General features: G+C 40.8%; 1 protein-coding gene across 1 annotated transcript in view; it reads left to right on the forward strand.

Annotated features, from left to right (window-relative positions):
- Positions 1–5,232, forward strand: part of LARS2 (leucyl-tRNA synthetase 2, mitochondrial) — an 87,287-nt gene extending 82,055 nt beyond the window's left edge. The window contains exon 20 of the mRNA XM_009070463.1: positions 4,956–5,232. Coding sequence (XP_009068711.1) covers positions 4,956–5,135 — 180 coding nt within the window. The 3' untranslated portion in view covers positions 5,136–5,232. The remainder of the gene's footprint in view (positions 1–4,955) is intronic.
- Positions 5,233–11,980: the final 6,748 nt, after the last annotated feature.

Genomic DNA, 11,980 nt, shown 5'->3' on the forward strand with positions numbered 1-11,980 from the left:
CATGTAACTAAGTTAACCTGTCATATTCCAACGTGCACATGCACAGTGTAGTTTACTGCCTTTTTCCCTATGTCTCTAGTTAATTAGTCTGTGTTCAGCATGCTCCCAGGCATCATAAAGCTTTATCATCAGATAGTGCACAGGAGCAGCGAGTCATACTGCAGGCCATAGAGGGAATGCCTGGAGCCACGTGTGTGGGATCCATGAACAGTGTCTCCTGTCATATTCCAACGTGCACATGCACAGTGTAGTTTACTGCCTTTTTCCCTATGTCTCTAGTTAATTAGTCTGTGTTCAGCATGCTCCCAGGCATCATAAAGCTTTATCATCAGATAGTGCACAGGAGCAGCGAGTCATACTGCAGGCCATAGAGGGAATGCCTGGAGCCACGTGTGTGGGATCCATGAACAGTGTCTCAGCTCTTCATTGACTGACTCCTGGTCAACTTGCCTTCAAGCTTCTTCATCTTCAGGCATTATGATAGTCTATAATTAGCATGGTTGCATACTATTAGACCTGCAAGACTCCTGCCTTTTTCTCTGTTGACCAAAGAAGAACCTGTAATATACCATGCAGACATTCTAAACTTAAAAGTTTTAAAATAAATTAAATTCTTTGACTTAAAACACTTTTTTTTGCTTCTGTACATTGAATGAAATTGACCCTCTAGAAGAAATGTCATTTGGTCACATAAAACTCCATGTTCTGTATGTGTAAGAGAAACAGAAGCAGTGCATTTCAGTTGTGTTTTAATTCTGTTCCCTCCTTTGGGAGAAAGAGCAAGGCGGTTGGGTTATTTTTGTTGAGCTGAGTTTTATGAGGAGGGAGGAGATCAGTTGAATTTAGTGGAAGTCATGTTGCTGGAGATTTGCTTAATCAAAGTATGTTTGCAAATAATTTCATATCTTGCCAGATCTCTCAGTCAGTCTACTTGAACAGAGCGAGAAATGCTGCTGTAACATACTTAAAGGTCATGGAGTATGTATTTTTGAAGGAAATTTCCAGTTGGCACCTTTTCCCAAACTGAGGGGAAGGACTCAAGTGCCAGCTGGGGTTAATAGCAGACTTTGCGTAATAGTTACTGTGGATTAATTGCTTTTTTCCTCTTTCTTTCCCTCTCTTTCTTGCCCCCTCTTTCTTTCTTTAAGTGATAAACATTTATTTATACCAGTAAAAATCTTCACTGAGGTATAATCACTTTCCTCAAGCTTAAAATAAACTTTCACATCCAAGCACAGCTAACAAACATCTTGAATTCCAGTGTTCAGTTTACAAGGAAGTCATGAATGAGAAATTGTGTAATTGTAGAAACGTCTTTGCAATTGTGGTTAAAGCAAACATGTTATTAAACATATCTTTGAAATAACAACTTCAGCGATACAAGGAAAACTCTGAACTCGGTGTCTGTAGGACTACACAGCCAAACATGAGAACACCTAAATGTTGTAATGATATTTTTCTACTGACAATAAAACTTCTATCTCAAAAAAGAAAAAAAAAACACTAGAAAAAAATTAATTTTGCTTTAAACAACTATTATGAAAATTATTTTTGTTTCTTATCCTGGTTGACTTTGGCATTGTGCAGAAATCTTGTATAGGAGAAAAAGGATCCCCTGTCAGTTCTCAGTCATATAATCATAGAAGAATATGACGTATGTAAACACCTTCCTTAGTTCTGAGAAAGCAAGTGAGTGAAAGACCAGAGAGACAAGTTCCTTTTTTGAACTGGGAATAATTCTTAAAAGTAGTGCCTAGGGAGTGTGCCTGGCTTTCTACTGTAAGAGTAAGGCAAAAGGGAAACATGGAGGAGCAGAAAATGTGAATATCTTAAAGACTTGTGGGCACTGTAGGTTTTTGTATGGCTGCAAAAAGAAATTGCCCTCATTAAACCAAGAAACACTCGACATACAGAGGAATTAGTTAGTTGCAAAGAGGCAGTGTCTGTTCACAAGGCTGTACAGTCAAACCGAGTCTTTGGGCCACAACCCTATTCTTCTCGAGACGACAAACTGCCTCAGGCTGCCAGGGATTTGCCTGCTGAGACATTATGGTTTTATTTCTCTTCACACAAAATACTTCATTATTTCCTGTCTGTGCTGGAGTTATGTCTTTCCATATTTAACCCAAAGCAGCAAAAGCAACCAACTCACTGTATTCTTGGCTGATACAATGTCTTTCTTGCCTACAAGAAAGACATTTAAATTCACTGGATATCACAGTATCTGTTACTCTAAGTGTTACTGCAAAGTTGAGGATTTTAAATCATACTGTATATTGTTAATGCTGTGAAAAATCTGACCTGAATGTAGTGTGCATTTCATCCTATGAACACACTTCTGACTAGCATTCCTCACATTTTCTACGTGGTGCAGAACTGTTAGCAGATGTGGTCTTATAACTGATGTTTTTATAAATACAAAAAAAAAAGGGTTGGTGTCATTTTTCTTGCTTTGGCAATGAGGGAGGCCTAACAGTGCACAGATATTTATTTTCCTTTTTACTTCTCAGAAGGATTATGCATTTATGGTAAAAAAAATATTTGAGTTGAATTAAAAATTCCTCTCTGCAGCCTCAAGGTGCTTATTTTTCAGTCTTTTCTGATTTCATTTAATCTTTTATAACCTCTCTAGTTCCCACTAGCTCCCCGAAGATCCAGAATAGTCTAGAATGTGAATTTTTTTTTTAAAAAAAGGGGGAGTCGGTAAAGAAGAGAAGAAGAAAGCAACAGCTTCCTTTCTCAGGGGAAGAAAGGACCCAAGCCTCCTGTATTTCTCCTCTTGCAGTTTGCCATGGGTTTTAGAGAAAGAAGGGTGCTAGCACCCAAGTTTCTTGCTCTGGCACTTGTACATGGAGTTGCCGAAGCTTATTCTGGTCTAGTGTGATACAGAGATGGAGGCATAGCAGAAGGTATTTCTTCTGCTGAGAGCCTAAGCCTTTGACAAAAGGATATGTGAATAGGACGCTTGTTACACGCAGTGTGTGATTAACTCTGCAGATGCCTATTTTAAGAATAGTGTTAAAATGCTTCATGATACCTATGATTTAATGAAAGCCATGCTGCAGAGATGTGGTGAAATCATAACCAATCTGCTGTTTCATAGAGGTTTCAGACTCAGCTCACAGCGTAGTGTGGGAAGATCAGGAGACCTGCTGTGGGAAGGTGGAGACGTGCTGTGGGAAGGTACACAGTGCCAGGTCACCCAGGCTTCTCGACCTTTCTAGGAAAACACAACCACTAGCAGTCATTTATTTACCAAGTCGATTTAGATCGCTTGGCTTTTCTTTTGAGAACAGCACCGAATAGGCTAGTTGTGGAAAATTTCCCCCTGCCAACATCCATCCACTGGGACATATTAATTTGCATGATGGAGGACAGTGAATGACATTTTAACTAAGCAGGCATAGTTTTGAACTGCGGGCTGCGTGTCCTAGCAGCAAGCTGAGAAGCTTGCTTTATATTCTTACTAAAACTGTATCTGTTTGGATTTTACTGTTTTCTTTTTCCTGTGGAATGCATTTCTCTGAAGTGCTCCATCAAAAAGAACTACTTGTATCTATTTTTCACAAAAAGCTTAAAAAATTAACTCTGTTTTTCAAGGGATTTACTCTGCACCAAGTGCTAAAGGCAAAGTTTAACACATTCAGCCTTTTATGATGCCATGTTATGGATGCATGTAGGAATAGTTAAAAGCCTACCTACATTATCACTGCAAATTCATGTCAAGTCTAGTCAAAAAACAGAAGTGACTCATGCCAGCTGCATTTGAGACTTCATCTTGCTTCTTAAAAGTCTGTCCCAACTTCCTCTCTCAGAGAATTGCACAGATTATTTTATTTTCAGTAAAATACAAATGAGGTAAGTGAACTAGGTCCCACTCATTTGTGGTATGTTGCATACAGGTATGCTGGATACAATCCACGTGAAAACCAAGCTGTGTGCATTTTTATGTCCAAGCTGTATGAAGCAACATATGTTTCTTTTGCTGCTTACAGTGATGCCTAAAGGTCGGAGATCTATCTACAGTACCTGCAGCAGATTTTCCTACAAGTAATGTGAATAACTGGGTTAAAAAGTTCAAATTATTTCATTTGATAAAATGTGGGATTGATATTTTTCTCACTAATCCACCAAAAATGCTCCATCTAAATCTGAAAGCTTTTGTAATTCTGAAATTTGTGCCAGTTCCAGAAGCGTACTCAGTCAGGCTCTGTAGTCTCTGTCCACTATCTGCCCTTACTGGATGACAGAAAGTATTTATAGGACCATTTTATAAATTAAGGTGATTCCCACCACAGGCCTTACTCAGCTTTACTTACACGATTCTGCCCTGCTGATGCAAAACCAGTGTGGAAGCTGCTCTGAAAACCAGCAACACACAGGAAAGTATGACCTGATGAGTGGCTGACGTCTTTGTGGTCAGTGTCGGACTGAGTCATGTGTTTAGTATGAGTGCAACATATAGCAAGTTAAAGCCTATTTTACTAAAAATAAGAAACTTTCATTTGAATCTCTGCAATGCATCACTTAGCTGTAAAGAAACCAAATCTCTACTGCCCAGAAGAATGTACAAACCGAGGTTCCCATCAGACAGACCATTATGTTATCACTCGTTATTCAGCTTATGTAACTATCGCGTTTTTTTAAATTAAAAGATCACTGCATTTCACAGTCACGTGCTGCTTGCTGTCTTCAAAACTAAGACTTCCTGTGGCCACTTCTTCATTTTATTTTGCGTATCATGAGTCAGAGTTTCATTTTTTTATTTTGTGATAGATGGATAGGAGATATGAAGAATTTTATCCTCTACTCAGAAAGTCTGGTGTTAGAGAAAAAAGAGTTTCATCCACTTTCTCCCTTTCCTTGTGTAAAGAGATGGATTGGATTCAGGAAATGAAATTGTAGAAATCAGTCTAGTAACTTCTGTTTTTCTTGTTTTCATGTCTCTTTTTCAGATCAATAACAAAGTTTGTGGCAAAGTGTTTGTGCCTCAGCAAGCAGCTCGCAATTGTGAACAAGTCCACGAGCTAGTTCTTCAAAGTGAGCTTGGAGTCAAGCATCTCCAGGGACGAACCATTAAAAAGGCCTTTCTGTCTCCCAGAACTGCCCTTATCAACTTCTTAGTGCAAGAATAGCAAAGGCTCTGCTGGAACTGGAATCTTTTGAGGTGAAGCGAATAAAAAAATGCCAGTTATGGTTATTTAAATCTCATGTAAAGGTGGGAAAGAAATGTTATTAAAATCAGGTTGCTGCTAAATCTTCATTAGAATGCAGAGAAATGTGCAGAATTAAAGTTTCTTATTGAATCATAGTAAGATGCTGCTTGTCCCTATTCTCTGGGAGAATGAGAAGGAAGTGCACAAGAACTAAACAATGGTAACAGAATGTAAATGATATAAAGTGTGTGGAGTTTAGCATCAGCCTCAAGAATATATCTATTGGAAAGTTGGCCTGGCTAATTGCAGGGGCATAAATATGATGCCAGGACTAAATGACTGTTCTGAGTATGTGTTACCCCAAATGATAGGTGTGCTTTGCTCCCTGTAGCTCATGTTTGGGTACCCTGCCTGTAACTAACATTTTAAGTTATAAGAAAATGTTACTACAGTGTTGATTTAAAAATTAATTTATTTGCAGTGACCAATGGCCTTGGGCAAAACAGTAGCCAGAATGGGGCAGTTTGATACATTGTACAAGCCAAGCCAAGAAAAAGGTTAGATTATTTAGCCAAGCCCTGCCTTTGACAGGATTCTCCTTCCTAGCTGGCATATTTGTGTTGGCACCTACATGAGAGGTTCTACTTTGGCAAAGTGCTGATGGTTGTTTCTGCATGGAACAGAATGGAAGTTAGTTCCTATGTGTGAGCCATCTCTGAGGCTTTTGGAGGATTTAGGAAAGGGATTAGTTGGCTGCTAGAAATGCGGCAGTGGGGAAGGCAGGCAGTGTGCTTTTTGCCTCTACTCCTAGTTCTTGTAATGCCTAGATCATAAAACTTGAATTTAAAAGCTTTCTTTTTTTCTTTTTCTGAAAATTTTAACTGAAAATAGCAGTCCTGTTTCTAAAAATCAATCAGACTTTCATAAAACACAAAGCCATTTTCATGCCTCATTCCAACCATGTGATTTGTATGCTGCATTGCTGGTATATCCACATGGAAATGTTTATTGTATTTAGCAAATGCTTGAAAAAGAGTTTCCAAAGAAACAATTACAGGGTTCATTGTGAAAGAATGTCTTTTCTTTGACAGTCATTAAACTAACTAGTCCAATAAGCCAGCCATTTGTGAGCCATCCTGACAGTTAAGAAGTCAGTAGTAACAACCAGCTAGGGAAATACAGAGGTCTGTAGTAACCTTTCAACTCAGCAGGCATCCAGACTCTGTATTAAAAGAAACCAAGAAAAATCTCCCACATAACAGTAAATAAGTCCAATAGAACCTGAGCAACTAGGATCAAGACAGATCACATTGCCATGTAGGTACTAGCTCAGCAATGCCAATATTCATTTTTGTTTTATGCATTTTTGGTGCCAAAGATCTCGATACTTAACAGAGATGCAGGCTCAGTGAGCACATTTGGCACATCCCTACTTCTGCAACAAAACTCATCTGATTTCTGCTTCCTCCTCGACCACACTTGTGCAGATTTTCTCTCCAGCAGTCCTTTGACCCAAGAATGACTAAGAAATGGAACATTTATAATGAAGATATGGTCTTTGCAGTTATAAGACTCCAGAAATCTTAGCCACAAAGGAATGCATTCACACATTCAAACACAGGCCTTTAGTTGAAGTTAAAATAATTTGAATTCCAGTGTCTGCCTGACATATATGTTGTTATAAATTCATAAAACTCCTGTTCAGAAACCCCTAAAAGGACTGTGAAAGAGATCCTTTAAAGTAAAGTCTGTGGCACGGCACAGTCCTGCTTACTTTTCTTTTCTTTTTCTCTGTATAAAAGTTTAACACACCCTGTGGAACCATTTTAACAGAGTTTTTCTTTGAAGGAAAGGTGACATGTTTGGTGTAAATAAAAACTTTTAAAATTTACAAGGATGAAGAAATATGCTGTAAGCCCAGCAGCCCTGTGGTGCCTTTAAACAAAAGCTGCAGTCACTGCAGGGCAGAGCAGCAGCCCACGGTGTTTATTGCTGTTAGCACTGGCGGGTATTTGCTCTTGCCTGAGGAAGTGAATTGTAGATGTCACTTGATGATTCAGGCAAAAGTCAAAATAAGGAATGGATTTCTACAGGCTAAAAAAGGAAAGGTAGTGAACAGCAATCACACAGAAAATACATGGTCAGAAGTCGCACCAGTGTGTTTACAGTAAGTTGTGATTCAGTGTGGTCTAGGGGATACAAAAAAGGTGATGAAAAAGTGAGTGAGAGAGATAATGCGGACTGTGTGACAGAGCCTAATCCCCTGGTAAGTGTATGTTTGAAAGATGGCAGAGGTGCCAGCTACAGAGCTGTGCAGTTGTCCTGACAGCTGCTGACATTTCTTACAAGGTTGACCTGCTCCAAAGCACAGTTGCCATTTGTCTTACGATAATTGTGACTCACAGGTTTGGTCTGTGTCCAGATGAGACTGATAATGATATACAGGCTGTAGCCTTTCCTAAGCCTTTGTAAAATTACTTCTTACAGAAGTCTCATTTATTTAACAGTTGTTACTTGTGTCAGGGTACAGAGGCATCCTTTTGCTGAAGGTGGTATATAGTGTTATCACAGATTGTGTCCCCTTGAAGAGTTCAGTGGATAAATAGTGTGGGAGGTTTAAATCTGGGGGGATACTTGAGAAGAGAGAAGGAAGAGTGCTGGCAGCTGATCAATCGAATTGCTGTGTTCATCACATATTCCATGAAGTGACAAGCCAGTGGAATAGACTCAGTGGAATAGACAAAACCCAGTGGAATACTCAGAACAAACTACTCCAAGTAACATCCATGAAAAGGAAGAGGCATTTTCAGCATCGTGTCACTCAAAGTAAGAGGATGGGCTCACCCTAACCCTAATCCTAACCCTATCACTCAAGGTGACAGGAGATTGGTTATTGCAGTGATCCAATCTGTACTTAATTTCTATTTTAAATAGTATAAAATTTAAAAAATAATTGTTGACACACTTTCTACCCCAAAATGGTTCATGTGACTAGATTTCAAAAAAGTCCAGCCTTCAAACGTTGATTCTGGACAAATAAAACCTGGCAAAGTCCTGAAAGGTTAGTAAGTACTTTTCCAAAGCCATTTATTTCATGAGAAAAGATCTCTGATCCTGGGGTGATAGAGGCACTGAAACGTGCGGGAAGACACCACCATGTGGAAAACCGTGTTATTTGGTGCGGGTGCTTCATAGTCATCTCCAGTGACTGAGGTGATATGGACATGCCAGTGCTGCTTTGCAGCAAGGCAATAGGGCTTTTTATGTCACATTAAGGGACACTGTTACAGCTTAGGTCACTACCTAAGACAGTTCTCTAGCCAGATCGTCCCACCTAGGCTTTGAAATATATCCTATACAGGGGCATTGCTGGAAAAGCATGTATTTTTCCATGACCTTCATCAGACTCCATACATGGAGATTTGGTACAAAATAAAACCTGTGTGCTCTCTTGCCAGATTAAGGTATTGCCTCAGAACTGACATGTGGTTAATGATGACTTTTTCTGATCTTCCTTTGTAAAGCCTATGCTTGTTTCTTCTGGAGGGAGAATTTCCACTGATGACGCAGGTCATACAGTCTCTCCTCTTTGTCTCTCCTTCTTCAGTGTAAAGCCTCGCAGGAAGCTATTCCTATTCTCTAAACCTTTTACAATCAAGATGAAACTGGAAAGAATGTCAACTAGTGGCTTGCTGGTTGTTCCTTCCTAGGGAAGTTTGCATTATGTGAGGTTTTTCTAAAAGCAGGGCTATAAATGAGGACAGGGTTGGGTTTTTTTGGCTCACTGGTTGGTTGGTTGGTTGGTTGGGGGGTTGTTTGGTTTTATTTTTGTAGTTTTGCAATACGTACTACAGTTTGCAGAGATAGGATTGGCTTTATTTGTGTGTATGTCCTGACTTGGAAGAGTACATACACTGATTTTGCTGGATGCTTTTTTCTGCTTCTTTATTTCTTCAGTCTCCTCCTATGATGTTCTGAGCCAATTTTGTATCAAAAGACTATGCTGTAAGGCAGGTATTCTGTGTGAAGCCAGGTCTATCACCAGAACCCAAGTGGCGAATATCCTTACTAGCCCACTGATTTCTATCAGTCCAGGTAATGTCTGCTTTGACTTTAGAAAATGTTGCTGAAACTACAACCATGTGATTTTTGGTGTTTTTTTTCATGGAAAGGGGTTTATGTCTCAAAGAAGAAGGATGAAGCTGATCACAGTAGATCAGAAGGAGTTTTTAGCAAGTCCCAGCCACAGCAGGAGGAGAACTGAACTGGAGCATTATCTCCACGAAGAAGGGGACAGGATCAGAGCTCTCATCTGCAGCCCAGATGATAAAAGAGATCTTGCCTGACATGCAGAGGAAAGGTGGATTTTTTTTTTCCCTTTCCTGAATAATGTGGCTTTCCGCTACCACAAAGCAGTCTGCAGTGCACTAACCCTGTCTGTCCCAGGAGGCTGCAAGTCACACATAACCTTAGTGTCTTGTGGCACTTCTCTTATTCAAGTAAGCCTTGGGTTATATAAGATCAGGTCTGACACTCTGGGGAGTTTCAAACCAGCATCATCTTCTATACAAAGTTAGCTCTAGTGTTCAGTGTAGTCAGAGAGTTTGAACTGGTTTTCCGGGGTTTATAAGTACCTCTGAATCGAGTATTTTTGCTTGGATGTAATGGTGTTGCAGAGAGAAGTCCTTGTGGCTTTTATTCTCTCCGCTAACATTTACATTGGCCATAAGGCACTGGAAACAGTCAAAGTCAAATGGATACTTGAATTTGTTGTCAGGTGAATATTGCCCAAATCCGTGAGAGGTTTTGATCCCAGGAATCTCATTAAAAATACCCTCCAATTTTGAACACCATTTTGTTCTCCATTTTGGGCTACTGAATTGCTCACTCAGCAAAGGAATGTGTCAATGGGACAGACTTAAGTATAATGAGTTGAATATTCATGTTCTGCTTGCAGTGCTGGCGCTCAGCCTGGGCATAAGAAATTGTTTTATTTGAGGAGCCTGATCTTCTTCAATATAACTCTAAACAGAGCCTATACGTTTACGTGAGCAGAAATGTGTGCCTTTGTGCTTGCTGTCTCAGATACAAGCACGTTCTCTGGGTTGGCTGCAAGGGGACAGCCCACGCTCACATCTAAGGCTCTGAACTTCCTTATCTGCCAGTAGTTTTTAACACGTGCCAAAGCCCAGCGTAAAAGGTCCAAGGTTCTCCCAGTACACCCACCTCCTGCTGCCAGAAGAGACACACAAGCAACCAAGCAAGGGGAGTTTCTTTCCAATAACTGTGCTCGGTGCCAACAATCTGTGAAGCGCAATACATACAGTCATAACAGCTGTAGGTGATCCAATGCACTGATCAGGAACAATAAACACAGGACATATAGCCAGGGCAGAAAAGAGAGTGATTTAACAAAGGAGCATGACACATTACTGGCAATGGCAGCATGGGTTTGTTTCTGATGAAGATTAGTAGAATTGGCATAACAGGAAATTGTTTTCTGCTACAAAGGGAAATCAATTGTCTTTAAATACACAGTGGCGTAATTAGCAAATCTTACTAATTGCTGCAAAACAGAAATACAAGTTGCGTTGCTGGGCTGGCTAAGCCAAGAGAGTACTGTGAAAAAAAAATCTGTCGGAGCTTTTAGAAGTAAATATTTTTCTTAAGTATGTCTTCATCCCTGGAGATCCACGTGGCTGGATGAAATAGCAAGGGTGCAATAAAAACATATACTTCCCAATTTTCCCATGTGAAAGAGCATTTAAAAACATCTGTTAGTTAGAGAGCTTCTCCTAGGACACGCACGGAAGAACGGGGTGGATGCACTGACTGCATCTGGCAAATCCAGTCGAAGTCCACCAAGCCATGTGAGGCTGATGACTGATGGCAGGATGTCGTCTGACCTGTGGAGTGCTCCCAGCCCTGCATTACTGAAGGCCACGTATGTTGGTTAAAAAGGTCACAGTGCTGTTTGTGTTAATGTGCTGATAATGAGGCAGAGAAACAGAGCTGGAAAATTCTCCAGGCAAGTTCTTGTTCTGATAAAAGGCTTTTTTCAGTAGAAAACAGAGAAAAATGATTGCATATTCTTTTGAGCAGTGGTAGGAAAACCACTGAAGCCATCTGCATTAATTTGATGCAACTCTGCAGCCACTGAAAGCAAGTGTTCAGCCCCATGGAGTGAAAGTGAAGGGAGACCAGTAGCACCTGGAGAAACTCAAAAGAGAAATTTAAAGGTGGTTCTCTGCCCCAGAGCAGCAGCCAGGTGCTTGGCACCCAGCTCTGGCGTTCCTCAGGAAGACTGAACCACTGCAGCTCAGGAATCCACAGCCTCCTCTCTCTGCTGCTTCCTGGGCTCTTGTTTGGGGTCTCAATGATTCCCCATAGTTCCTCTAACCATCCTGAGGTGTGGCCTGTCAGATAACCCTTCCCTGCCTCAGTTTACCCACCTGTGAGCAGGGCCCACAGCATCCCCACTGATGCTGCAGGTGCAGCTATTTAAGGAACATGACTCTGAAAGCCTTTCTGTGGAGCATCCATACCTGTCCCAAAAGGCAGTGTGGAAAGCTGTCCCTGGCCCTTCTGTGCTATTGGTGTTAATTAAATACTTTTACTGTATTTAATCATGGCCTGTAGCAGGCATTTTTACCACAACAGAAGCAATACATCCAAGTCTGGCCCTATTTCTGCCCTGACCCCCGGGGCAGGGGGTGCACCAACCCTGACTGCATGGTGGGCACCTAAGCTGCCCTCAGTCCCCAGGCTGCCCCTGCAGCTTGGGGGTTAAATGTGTAGGCAGCAGGCAGGGCAGGCAGCAGGCA

This window comes from Acanthisitta chloris, unplaced genomic scaffold (assembly GCF_000695815.1).
Source record: "Acanthisitta chloris isolate BGI_N310 unplaced genomic scaffold, ASM69581v1 scaffold5532, whole genome shotgun sequence".
Taxonomy (NCBI): Eukaryota; Metazoa; Chordata; class Aves; order Passeriformes; family Acanthisittidae; genus Acanthisitta; species Acanthisitta chloris.